Below are 13,969 nucleotides of genomic sequence, written 5' to 3'. Positions count from 1 at the left end.
GTTTTAAAAATAAACATTAGCAAAGACTAAGGACTGTCTCAATTTGTTACAATTTATAGGGGAGGAATTTCAGACACATCAATTATGTTCTTAGTAAGGAAGACAAAGGCAGTGCTTTGTCCACAACACTCACCACTTGCAGGGATGAGGCCTGATCCACTCCCCATAATTCCAGTAGGAGTAAATCCATTGATTTATAGAGGTGGTGGATGAAGCCTACATTAAATTGAACAGAAATCAAATCATACCAGTCCAGAACCTTCACACTTAAATGTAGATTTGCACTACCTTAAATGAAGTTAAAAGGGGTGGAGAATGTGCTCTTTATTAGAGGGAAGTGTTTATATTTACAGATGTTTTTATTACAATTCAATAGAGCTTCAACTGTTTACTTGTCTATTTAGTTACCATCCTGTTATACATTTTATTTAAATGCTGACAGTTGAATGTTTCATTCCTTGCATGACAATGTACAGTATTATATAAAAAAATACACAGACGTTTACCACACTTGAGCAATGAGGGAGAGAAAGGGAAAACTGATCTACAAAAATACATTCAGTAATTTAATATACAGTGTCATTTCAGTATTAATTTATACAATTATTTTAAAGGGAACATGACTAATGAGTAGCTCTCTTCTTTTTTCTCTTTTTGTTAAACGTTTTCTTACTTGATGAATTTTCCTGTTTGGCATTGGTGAGAGTTCTGTAAACAAACAATATTTGAACCTAAAATGAGGTTACATAATAAATGACTTTAAGGGGCAAAGCTGATGTTCCATGTAAATCAAATCCTAACTCAAAGCTTTTCAAGATCTCAGTACCTGACCAAACTACCACAACCCAGTCATGTTTTACTTGAAACAGGGTTTAAAGAAAACTAAAGGAAACCCCTGTCCACACTGCAAACATACCTCAGCCATATAAATCTACATTTAACAGACAAGTCATAGCAAGGTACCTTTCTACATACCATAACTTCTATTAACATTGAGTTTCATGGTTCTTATAAAGAAGAGAATGAACCTAATGTGTTAAGAATACAATATCCTGTTGCATTAGTAGGCAGAGTCGGGAAATATGGTCTCTATCCTATTTACTGGGCAGAATCCACTGCAGCACACTTGAGAAGTAGGGTAGGTGGCTCTAGTCTAATCTACCTTTTTGCTACTGTGGGATAACTCAGAACATCCACATATCTGCTCTAAATTGCACCCGCTAGAGCAGTTCCATAGAGCACCGCTTCATCATCAGGTGTTGATCAGCCAGAACACTGGATGCTTTAGCCTCACCTCCTATGGAGAAGGGGGCAAGGGAGGTATAGAGTTGAACCTGCTGATTCAGAACAGAGACTGGTCTTTTTATTCAGTTTGTACAGGAGCTAGAACAATGGGATCCTGGTTTATGACAAGGGCTCATAGGCACTACGTGATACAAATGAATACACTACCTTGGATTCCCAACATTAGAAGAGTCCTTGGCTGCTCCTTTAAAGAGTGCAAAGAACCCAGAACAGACTGGGAATCTGGCCCTGTTATCTGAGTGCTTGCTATAAGGAATGTTTCCTTGAGAAGCATAGGGACAAGGAAGTATACTGTATTTATTTAAACTATTTCTTGTCAACAATATGGTATGCTGTTTTAAAGATTTCCTCTCTCCCACCCATAACTACACATTTATGGTTACCGTGTCTTCTTCCTTGGCTCCTCTGGTTCTAGAATGACCACTTCCTCCTCTTCACTGTCAGACAGTATAATTGTGTCATCCTCTAATAAACAAACAAGAGAAAGCTGTTATTTATTTGTAGCATCTGAGTGCTGCTTTGTAGATGACATTTCTTTGAGGACATTACTGTATGCCCATAGAAATCTTAAAATCAGGGGGACATGTTTTTGTAACTCTAGTAAAGTGGTTCTCAACCTTTCCAGACTACTGTACCCCTTTTAGGAGTCTGATTTGTCTTGTGTACCCCAAGTTCCACTTAAACTACATGCTTACAAAATCAGACAAAAATACAAGCGGCAGAGCACACTATTACTGAAAAATTGCTTACTTTCATTTTTACCATATAAATTATAAAATAAATAAATTGGAATATATTGTGCTTAAATTTCAATATACGGTATATAGAACAGTGTAAACAAGTCATTGCTTGTATGAAATTTTAGTTTGTACTGACTTTTCCAGTTCTTTTTATGTAGCCTAGCGTAAAACTAGGCAAATATCTAGAGTTGATGTACACCCTGGAAAACCTCTGCATAGCCCTTTGATTGAGAACCACTGCTCTTCTGTGTAGCTTTCTCAAAGGCCACAATCATCCTTAGGACACAACAACTGATGAGTTTAAAACAGCTAAAATAAACGAACACTTATAAAAGTGTTTGAGTTTGGTTTAGTATCTTGCTGCCTCTGCCACTTCTCTCAACTGTAGGTGTAGGACAGAGTACCAAAACCATTCACATTGGTTTGTCTGTTATTTCGCTTTGATTAGACACTGGCAACAGGCCAAAACAAAGCAGGCCCTTCCCTCCAACAGCACCTTTCTTTGTTACCTTCTGGTCCCTACTAACTCTCCAGAGTTAAATTTGGCAGATTTATGCAGTAACAGCTCTAAAGTGGCCATTTTGCAGTTGGCGGCTGCATCTTCCAGCTGGCAAATCCCTGTGGTTTTCCCTTTCTTATGGCACAGCCTCAAACACAACATAATTAAACCATGAAAAGTGGTTTCAGTAACATTACAATTAAAGCAGATACTAACCCTTCTTAGTTTTGCTCACAACATTTATCTCTTCCGTTTCCATTTTCTGACCACTTGAGGTGATAGCATCATCACTGTTATCTTCCTCTTCCTCCTCTCTCTCAGATTCTTCAAGATCTCCCCAGGAGTTCTCCATCCCCTCCCCAATTTGGGCCGTTCCAGGTGTCCGCACTATTGGTTTGGCAAAACTGAGCTAATTAAGAAAAATCCAGGAATTACCAGAATTCTTATTTGTACTCTCAGTGTACGTCACATAGGACTGTATTAGTTAATTGACAAGTTTAAGTACCAACATATATAAATAACCTGTGGCAAATGCTAAGGGTAGAACTGAGCATGTGAGGTGGAAAAATTCATTTGAGCAGAATGGCAAGTCATTGTACTCTGAATGGCTGACAAAGTAAAAATGCCTAATGTATGCATAATGGATGAGACAGCTGATCATCTCAACACAGTGTTGCCATGCAGCTGATAGTTGGGTTCATCTTTTTCTGCCCTGTGCTGCAGAAGCAATTTCCCCTAGAAGGGCCTCCCATTGCTGTTGAGTGATTCCCCTCTTTGCTGTTGGAGTAGATCCATAGAATATGAAGGAGCTAACGAGGGTTCAATGCAGAAGGATTCAGAGGCACTAGGGGAGTAATGGAAAAGGGAGGCAGAGAAAGATTCTGGTGGACAACCGTCACACTGCTGATCAGCGTGCTTGTCTATGAATTACACTTTCTATAAATAAAATGAGCTATAGATGATCATAATGTAGCCTTATAGCCTTCAAAGAAAATGAGAAACTCAGGATGTGTTGTGTAATTCAGGAAGCTTTAACAGTGAGCTGTCATTGTCTTCTCACTAGAGAGATACAGTAGAAAAGATACACTTCTGAAGGAGGGTCAGCCTTTGTGATGATTTCTTCAGCTTGCTCTTCCACATCATTCGTATCAACAGGAGCTCTTTCCATTTTAAAGGCAGAGATCTTTTGATTTGGTATAGACTCTGCAAAGCCAAACTTTCCACCTTCTTTCCTATTTATTAAATAAATACAAAAATTATATATTTCAAGACATTTCACATTTTAAAAAGGCAAGTTAAAAAGAGTTCAGCTATATACAGAGAAGTGATTTAGAACAGCTACACTAAAAACAGGTTAGCGGTTTAAACTGTTAAGTGAAACAATTATAGCAATTTTTTTTCTGTTTTAGGAGATCATGCACTCAAGCATGGAAGCTCTAAACTGGGAAGGCCAGGATTTCCCTAACTGCCATCTCAGTTACCTGAGAACAGCATTCCTTTTTCAAATGTGGCTGTTTTATTAGTATCATAGCTGTCTAAAGAAGATGGCAAGCTTTCCCCTCCCCCCAACTGTGTTTTCTTCCCTCCTCCCCAAAGTATTCCCACTTCTAAAGATAGTGTTTTGCATTATGCAGAGAATACTATTGGCTTGAAGGAGTCAATACAATCATCTCTTCACAGAAAACAAAACTATTAGTTGAGTCTGATTATAACACCACTTATTGAAGACCATCAATTGTACAGCTTCTCTTTCAGAGACCCCTCTCACAGGAAAACAGGGTAAGATTAATCTGACCCCACAAATAAAGGTTAGTATTAAACTTCCAATACATTGCATTTTAACAATCTCACCTAACTTTCCGGTCATTCTCCAAGGCCTTTTGAATTAGCTCTGTGATCTCTGCTACTTTAACACCAGTTATTTTACTGCATCTCAGAACCTGTTTGTAGTGAATAATAATATATTTTCATTGCACGATAATAAAAACTTAAATTAAGTGAAAACATGTACTTTTTTAAAGACTGCTAAATGCTAATGCCCAATGAATGAGGTCTCAATCAGGAAGTTCAAATGGATGTTTTTCCACAGGCCTTTAGCTTAAAACTTGTTTGTTATATTAGAGGAATAATGCCTTATGCCTAGTTAGTACTGTGTTTAGCCTGAGCACAATCTGTCAGCGTGCTATGTATGGTATACACAGATCTATACTGAAAGTACCAAATTTATTAATAATTAGAAATGGAGCTCTGTAGCACCTTAAGAATGCAAAATTAATAATCCAATATTATTACAGGCTTAAAAAAAAGTTTCATTTTGTTTCAGTTTAAAGTGAAAAATATTTCAAAACTAGCTGCTACACAAATACCAGCTGCAGAGCATGGGAGTCTGGCAGCATTAAGTTATTTGTTATAGTCAAGAATTAAGGTTACCGTACTTTTAGAAAGACTTATAAAACACACTTAAAAATGTTAAAATGATCGCTCTTCCAAATACCTTAAGCTCCATTCAAGTAGTAAAAAGAGTATGACATGAAACATTTAGAGTTTAAACCATCCCCCCAAAATCCTATCATGTTTAAGTTTCCTATCCAGTTTTCTATGGAATCAGACAGAGATGCATTGTTCACCACACCAAAACAGCACATGATTCAATGTAAATAATACAATACATCAATCAATTTATATCAGAGAGAATGACTAGTCAAAGAAAATGACATTTACCTGATCTTTTAACAGCATAATCCCGCCACTGGACTGGATAGTACAAATCTCACGATGTTTATTCATGGCGATCACTAGGAGGCCATCCATTACACGTTCCTCACGTTCACTGGGATCCACCAACAAATAGGTCCTGAAACCATTGTTGAATAGGACACAATAGTTAAAAGTTTCAAACAGGCAGGTTACCCTTAAGGGCAGGAGATGAATTACACAAACAAATTTCATGCTTTTTGGGACGAGCATATCTAAGAGGACTGGTTTCAGAAGTGTACATTTCTATGAAAAGTCTATGAAAATATATGGTTGTGTTACACACTGCTGCATGAAGAGGAGCAACTCTTCTTCACACCTTCTCATTTCAAATAAAGCTCTAGTTCATTAGCACATTTTATTGACCCACCTATTTATGGAAACTTTTATGTATTTATTCCAGTTCTGCAGATACTGGTTGATAATTTAAGTCAGTGCCATAACAGAAACTTACCCTTGCTGAAAGAAGGCAAAACTGACACAGATAGGCATGTGATGGATACTCAAAGGGACAGGATCACGTTCCTCAGGAGTATACTAAAAAAATAGCCAAGGTGGCAATTTGTTACTTACCCAATTGCATATTTAATTTAAAAGAAAGTACTAAACAAATGAGGTATTTCAGAAAGATAAAAGGAAAAGCTTAGCTTTCTAAAAATTCAACAAAGACTTGATTCTCTCTCTTTTTTAAATGTTATTTCCTACTAATATTATCTATCTAGGTAGCTATACTGCATCCATCCTTGTGCCATTTGAGCCCTTCCAGTTGGGTTGAGAAGTACAAAAAAGTGCTATAAAATGTCATCCTTATTTAATGTTTACTGTCTCTCAAATAAAAAAATCAATAACTAAATACTAAACATATTGATAACTTTTTTTATCTATTCTTATCCCTTGATATTTTAAGTAGCTCTACCTCTAAGACTTAATCTGTCTCTATTGACAAAGATCCATTTTATATACAGCAGCAATCATCAATGAAATTTTAATTTCAATAACCCCACCACTTTCACCTCATCCTACTCACCAAAGTTACTTCCTCTCCTTGCACAGATACATCTGGTCTACGGAAGTGACACAAAGCTACTATTGCTGCTATACTTGCAGCATCAATAATGTTTCCATCATGATTCAACAAATGCAGGTCCACACGAATTTGCCACACCTGAGGGAAAAAGAACCCAAAACATGACAATTTGCTAAACTGTAGCATGAGTGGGAAAATCCATACACGTTACTAACATCTTTTCAAAATAAGTTTTTACTATTCTTGATCATCAAAAATTATAATGATGAAAACTGACCAAATCCAAAGAGAAACAATATCTATTTTCAACACTGATTAATTTCTGATAAAGAAAAAACACTGATGTATGATTTAGGCCCCAATCCTGCAAACATTTTTGTACATGATTAGCTTTAGCATGTATGTGGTCCCATTTACTTTAAAGGGACTATCCACAATCTTAAAGTTAAACACATGCTTATGTTTGCACAGCTGGGACCTTTGTTTTTTAAAATAAAACCAGGATTATTGGTCCTCAAAAAGACTGATCTCTAAATGAAACATATTAATCCCCTGGTATTAAAGACCTTTTGATTTCATAGCATTTTGCACACCTTTACACCAGCAACAACACAAAGAGATTCAGTGTCTATACATTTTGAGTTTCTTAGGCATCTTTCTAATAGTCGATTCAGTTTCACCAAGAGCTCAGATTGCCTGGAAAAAACAAGAGATTGGGTACATTTCAATTGTGAGTTATTAATATGTCTGAGAACTATGATACTGAATAGCTTTCATAATGCCATCCTTGCCTGTAGTCACTGAAGAAAAGTCACATACCTGCCAGGCTCAAAAGCTGGTGCAGCCATTTGGGAGAGCTCAAGATTAAAGAAAAGTACACCCTCTGTAGCTCGATTTAGCTTTGGGGAAACAAGTTCACATGAAACTTGTCCAAGAACTCTGTAAAATAAGCAACCCCCCCCCCCCCCCGACATCAGTATAGATGACAAAAACAACTTTAACATTAAAGCAACCTGCATCTGAATTTTACTGCACACCTCCAATTTGTTACAGCTTCTTATATAAGACTTGGTCATACAGATAAAATACCAGTCACTAACAGGGAACAAGCAAGATGTGGATGCTAGAGCACAGGCTAGATGTTCAAATTTCCAGGGTTTATTCCCAACTTTACTCAAACAATTTACAGCAGTTCTCCCAGCCAGAGATTCCATCTACTTCACAAAGGTGTTGGCAAAGCTTAATTGTAGATCCTTGGATGGGGGAATTAACGAATTGCCAACATCCAGGGGTAGAACATACAGACCCGCTGTAACTTTCCACGCTGTACCTATAAACACCTCAAGGCAGACCAACCGCTATTTGTTTTCCTCAGCGGCCCCGCCCCCCACACCTTCTCACTCATCGCTACCGCCCCCTGCAAGCTGCTACAGTCCAGCACGGCTGCCCCCCACGTGCGCACGTGCCGAGCGCAATCGGGGCAGCAGTTCCGTCCGGCAAGGCGCGGGGGGGGGGGCGCGTGAGTAGCGCGTGCGCTGGTCCGGCTCAGCCCGACCAGGACGCGGCGGCAGCTGTTGGGGGAGACAGGCCGCGCGTGCGTTGACCCGGCCATCAATACGGGTCCCGCCCCCCGGCACGAGCCACGCGCTGACTGGGGGGCGGGGGTGGCTCCCCGCGGTACCTGGTCCTCCCCAGCTCCACGATGCAGCAGCCGTAGTCGGCGCCGAAGGAGATCCGCACGTTCCTGTAGTCGTAGCTCTGCCGCCCGTCCAGGCGCTGCAAAACCGAGAGCAACGTCACCACCCGCGCGGGACCGACCCGGAGACAGAGCCTGGCGGCTCGGTGAGGGAGGTGGGCGTAGGGGGAACCGCTCGGTCCTCAGTCTTGGGGCCCGCCCCACCCGCGCTCCGGGGAGGGGGCCCGGCCGGTGACGGCACTGTCGAGTTGGTGGAGGAAGAAAACAGGCTCTCGGCCCCGTACCTTCCTCTCCTCGATGGCGCGCAGCAGGAACCGCCGCTCGCAGTTGGACAGCGGCGTTTCCTTCATGCTGGTGGCGGCGGCGGCGCCTCGCGCTCTCGGACCCTCCTTGTCTCCGTTCGCGCGTCTCTCTAAAACGTCATCAAGATGCGCCGCCTGTGTTGCAGCACGACATTGCCAGTGCGCAGGCGTGGGGAGGGGGCGGGCCACGCACTTTCTTTGCCGCGGTGTCCGCTTGTGTGTGTGTTCTCGCAGTCGCCACCACACTGTGTGAAGGAGGCAGCTTGAGCTCGGCGTGAAGGGTGGCGAGTGCGGCGCGCTGGGCTGCTGAGGCCGGGGCGGGTAGCCGGGCACTGTCCTCCACGCCCACAGAGCCGGTGTTTGGGGGCAGCAGCCTCGTTCCCGAGCTAGCGGCCGGTGCCTGTGCCAGGTACATTCACAGTCGTCCTCACCCCGCCGGTGCGCGTGGCAGGGGGGGTTCTGCCCGGCAGAAGGGGCCGAGGTTGAACTAGGGGTACTCGCTCCGCTGCGAGCAGTCCTGGTCACCGTAGCTCTACTTTGCCACGGGTCACCCGCTGGCCCGCAAAGCACCAAGGACATGTCCCATCTGATTGATTGGCATCCTTTCGTCTAGGAGAGATGTGGAACTTGCAGCCTATGATGTAGATGATTTGCAATGTCTCGTGTGATTAAATAGTCTAATCTGAGATTTGCATAATCTCTGGTAGTTATTGCAAACGTGTGTTTTATCTGGGAGCTGCTTGCTTTCTACGAAGTCTTTTCTCTTCAAGCTGTCATGGACTCTGATGCCCTGATGGAGATGATGGCACCACTTGTTACAATCACTTGTCAAGGTTTCCTGTCAGTCAGGATCAATTCCAAGTTCCTTCATATCTCGCTTGCATATGTCTTTATGGCAAAGTTTGGGATGTTGTTCTTGTTCCCTCTGATAGCTCCCCATACACTGTCCTCAGGTATGCATCCTCACCATTCCAACCTGCTCAGATAGCCTAGCCAGCATAGTTGTCTTTGCTTGAACAGGAATACATTGGTACATTTGTCCTTTGAAGAACCTCTGCATTGGTAACTTTATCTCACCATTGGATGTTGAGTATTTGGCATAAGTGGAAAATTTAACCTTTTTCTTTTCATAGCGTAAATTGTCTTTGTTTCCCCACCGTACATGGCAGTGTTACGGACACAAGCTTGATACGCTAGCATTTTGGACTTGATAATAAGCTTTGAGTTGTTCCATGCTCTTTTAGTTAGTCTAACTAAGTGGTGGTAGCCTTTTCAATGCGAACATTTAGTTCTTCATCCACTGAGAGGTTGGTAGTCACTGTAGAACCTAAAGAGTTAAACTTTTGGACTACTTCTAGCTGATTTGCATTTAAGGTGATTAAAGGATCTTGTGGAACCCCTTGTCCTAATACAACCATTTTCTTAATGCTGATGGTGAGAGCAGATGCCTGACAAAGCGGTCCATAAGTTCTTGTAGTAGATCTTCATCGTGGGCTATAAGGGCAGCATCATCAGTGAATAGAAGTTCCCTGATTAGCACTTTTTTTATGTTAGTCTTTGTCTTAAGTCGTGAGAGATTGAAGTTTCCCATCCAATCTTGTGTGGAGATCCACTCCATCTTTCACATCTTTAAACGCACACTTCAGGAGTACCGAGAAGATTCCAAAGATTGTAGGGACAAGAACACATCCTTGCTTCACTCCATTTTTTTATCACAAGGCTGTCCGTAGTTGTCCCGTCAAACTGGACATTTGCTCTCATGTTGTCATGAAATGAACATATAAGACTTAACAAGGTTGATAGACATCTTATCTTTTATAGCATTACAAATAGACCTGCTCTGGTAACTGTGGTTATGTCCACAAAGGCAATGTAAAATGGTTGATTTTGTTCTCTGCACTTTTCTTGAAGTTTACCCAGAGAAAATATCATGTCTATAGTTGATCCTCCAGCCCTGAATCCACACGATTCTTCCAGCTGTTGTAGGTGCACTAAGATAACTTCTGGGAAAGCTTTTTCCACTACACTTAGTAGCGAGATACCCTGTAGTTGTTACAGTCACCCTTTGTTTTATCCAGAGTGGTGATGTTTGCATCACCCATCCCTTTATGTGTGTGTGTGTGGGGGGGGAGATTATCCTGAATTTCTGGAAGTAGGGTGCAGGTTAGAGGGGAGCATCTTTAGGGTACTGGCCTGGCAGTTGGATTGGGCCCTGATGCAACAGTGAATTAATAAACAGAATGGCACACATCAGATTTCTGCTGGGACAAAATCCAGGGATTTGATTAAGTGAAGTGATGTCTCTGAGTACACATTATACAATCAAACCACGTATGTCTGTCAAATGTCAATATACAAAAACTTGATAGGTGTGCTGGGTATTTTTGAAGATGAATGTACTTTGAGTGTTGAATTAAAGTAACAAAATATATAGCTATTTGTCCTCTGTCTATTTTTCTGGGTATGCATTTGGTGTGTGAATTTTTCCACAACAACAATCCACCATGGTTTTTGAGCCATTCCTCTAGAGTTGGACTGCTTTTTCTTTTTTGTTCAATGGTAGGCTAGCTGGAGCCAAGCAGCTAGAAGGAGCTGAGAGATTTAATTTTTATTTCCTTTTGTGTGACCATTTCTGGTAGGAAGCTCCAGGAGAATTATCAAAGAATCATCTGGTAATAAATATCCAACAATTTGTGATATTTGGTTATGGATTGCATCCCAATACTCTAATGACTGGACGTTTCCACCATATATCTATAAAATCTCCTTTCACCACAATTTCTGCAACATTTATCCCCATTCAAAGTATTCATATATTTTTAACCTGACTGGTGTGAGGTACCATTGAAACAGTATCTTAAAGAAATTTTTCTTTATTGTGCTACAGGCTTAGGCTGCTAGTCTTCTTTTTCAGATCCCGTTCCTCTGGGGTAATTTATTTGACTGTTCCCTTGTCCCAGCATGTTGAATATGGACATTCTTTTGTTAGGAAAGTTATCTGCAAAAACTGATATAAATCAGTTATAATATTGTGTTTCCTAATGACCAGGCACCATCCCTTTTATTAAAATTAGCTTTCTGTATAAAACAGTTTTCTAAAAACAGAGGAACATAACATAGTGCATAATTTAAAAGTGCTGGTACTTTTAATGAGCCAGTTAAAGTTAGTTTTCATCTGTACATAAGTTAGTGAGGTTTCTTTACTTAATAGCTAGCCAACCATATGTATTACACAGTTTTCTTTAAAGTTTTATGGTTCATGATTTATCTTAAAATCTGGATTATTTGCTATGGGTGTCATGACAAGGCAAAATAATTCATTTCTAGTTCTGTCCCAAACCCATAGAGTGGCCTTTGCAAAAGGATGTGTGTATAATTCTGTCTTTATATTTTATTTTTCTTCTTAATCCAGGGTAGCCTAGCAATGTTGACACTGCCATGCTTTTCTTATTCAATAAAGATTTAGTGTTTGGCTAGTTAAGAGTGCCCTAATCCACTACTACTTTGGGATGATTGGTTTGATTATACCACAGAATATTTGAAACAGCTAGTCTACCCTGTCTATTGGGTCTGTACAAAGTATTGTAGCTGTACGCACTCTAGGAACACATTCTTGTTGTTCCATATAAATTCTAACATCCTCTGTATTTCTGCTAGGGTTTTATCTGGGATGATCACAGAAGGATTTTGAAATGAGAAAGATATCCTTGGCAAAATGTTCTTTTTGACTCTGACTGTTCTTCCCAATCAAGAAATGGTATACTTTCTCCAGCACTCCAGATTTCTTTACAATTGCTGAAGTAGTGGATTGAAGTTAAAATTATGGAGCACTTCTCTGTTGTTTGAGTTGTGAATTCCCAGGTATTTTATAGTTTGCCAATCTTTTCTGTACCAATTTTTTTCAGAGTCTGGTAAATTTATAGCTAGCATTTCAGATTTGGCATATTTTACTTTTAAATCCAGATGCTTTCCAAAAGACATGCATTTCTTCTAATTTTAGGGTGAGGGTTCCTATGGGTAGGGGTCCCAGCCGTAGGATTAAGGTCCCTATGCGTAGAGGACTAGGGGCTAGGGTCAGGGTTCCTGTAGGTAGAGGTCCCTGCCCTAGGGTTAGAGTAGGGTACTTGGAGCTAAGGTTATGGCTCCTATGGGCAGGGGCTCCGACCTAGGGTTAAAGTTCCTATGAGTATGGGACTTGGGGCTAGGATTAGGGTTCCTATGATTAGGGGACTTGGGGCTAAGGTTAGTGTTCTTATGGGTAGGAGACTTGGGGCCAGGCTTAGGGTTCGAATGGGTAGGAGTCCCCTTCCTAGGGTTAGGGTTCCTATAGGTAGGATTACTATGGGTTACTATGCATAGGGGACTTGGGGCTATGTTAAGGGTTCATATGGGTAGAAGTCCCCGCTCTAGAGTTAGGGCTCCTATGGGTAAATGACTTGAGGATAGGGTTAGGGTTACTATGGGAAGGTGAATTGTGGCTAGGGTCAGGGTTCCTGTGGGTAGGGGTCGCGGACCTAGGGTTAGAGTTCCTATGGGTAGGGGTCTCTGCCCTAGGGATAGCGTTCCTATGGGTAGGAGACTTGGGGCCAGGCTTAGGGTTCCTATGGGTAGGAGTCCCCACCGTAGGGTTAGAGTTCCTATGGGTAGGGTTCCTTGCCCCAGGGTTAGGATTCCTATTGGTAGAGGACCTCGAGCTGGGGTTAGGGGTCCTATGGGTAGGGGTCCTCGAACTATGGTTAGGGTTCCTATGGGTAGGCAGTTTGGGGATAGGGTTCCTATGTGTAGGGTTCATGGGGATAGGATAAGGGTTGCTATGTGTAGGGGACACCACTCTAGGGTTAGGGTACCCATGGGTAGGTGAGTTAGAGCTAGGGTTAGGGTTCCTATTGGTAGGGAACTTGGAGCTAAGGTTAGGGTTCCTATGGGTAGGCGTCCCTGCCCTTGGGTTACGGTTCCTGTGGATAGGGGTCCCCGCCCTAGGGTTAGGATTCCTATGGGTAGGGGTCCCTGACCTAGTGTTAAGGTTCCTATGGGTAGGGAACTTGGGGATAGGGAAAGGGTTCCTATGTGTAGGGGTCCCTGCCCTAGGGTTAGGGTTCCTGTGGGTAGATGAGTTGGAGCTTGGGTTAGGGTTCCTATGGATAGCAGTCGTGTGTGTCCCCCTCCCCCCCCCCCCCCCTCCCGGGGTTAGGGTTTGTTTGGGTAGGGGACTTGGAGCTAGGGTTAGGATTCCTGTGGGTAGGGGTTCCCGCCCTAGGGTCAGCGTTCCTATGAGTAGGTGAGTTGGACCTAGGGTTTGGGTTCCTACTGGTATTGGTCCCTGCGCTAGGGTTAAGATTCCTATGGGTAGGGGGCTTGGAAGTAGGCTTGGAGTTCCAATGGATAGGAGTACCTGTCCTAGGGTCAGGCTTCCTATGATACGGGACTTGGAACTAGGGTTACAGTTCTTATGGGTAGTGGTCCCCGCCCTAGGGTTACGGTTCTTATGGGTGGGGGTCCCCACCCTAGGGTTAGGGTTCCCATGGTTACAGATCCCCGCCCTAGGGTTAGCGTTCCTATGGGTAGGGGACTTGGGGCCAGGTTTAGGGTTCATATGTGTAGGGGTCCCCGAACTAGGGTTAGGGTTCCTATTGCTAGGGGACTTGG

General features: G+C 42.2%; 1 protein-coding gene across 1 annotated transcript; it reads right to left on the bottom strand.

The window, feature by feature from the left end:
- Positions 1-27: 27 nt before the first annotated feature.
- On the bottom strand, positions 28-8,434 carry EXOSC9 (exosome component 9). The gene is made up of 12 exons (XM_067549473.1): positions 8,306-8,434; positions 8,007-8,101; positions 7,145-7,264; positions 6,919-7,021; positions 6,326-6,463; positions 5,753-5,835; positions 5,266-5,398; positions 4,396-4,484; positions 3,630-3,776; positions 2,761-2,948; positions 1,689-1,770; positions 28-708 (listed from the first exon to the last, which is right to left on the bottom strand). Exons 1-12 carry the CDS (start codon positions 8,369-8,371, stop codon positions 624-626), a joined length of 1,329 nt encoding a protein of 442 aa, XP_067405574.1. The 5' UTR covers positions 8,372-8,434; the 3' UTR covers positions 28-623.
- Between the last annotated feature and the right edge of the window lie 5,535 nt (positions 8,435-13,969).

This window comes from Emydura macquarii, unplaced genomic scaffold, assembly GCF_026122565.2.
Source record: "Emydura macquarii macquarii isolate MOO-44397 ecotype Brisbane River unplaced genomic scaffold, CSIRO-AGI_Emac_v2 contig_267, whole genome shotgun sequence".
Lineage (NCBI taxonomy): Eukaryota > Metazoa > Chordata > Testudines > Chelidae > Emydura > Emydura macquarii.
This window is presented reverse-complemented; position numbering and strand designations above follow the sequence as displayed.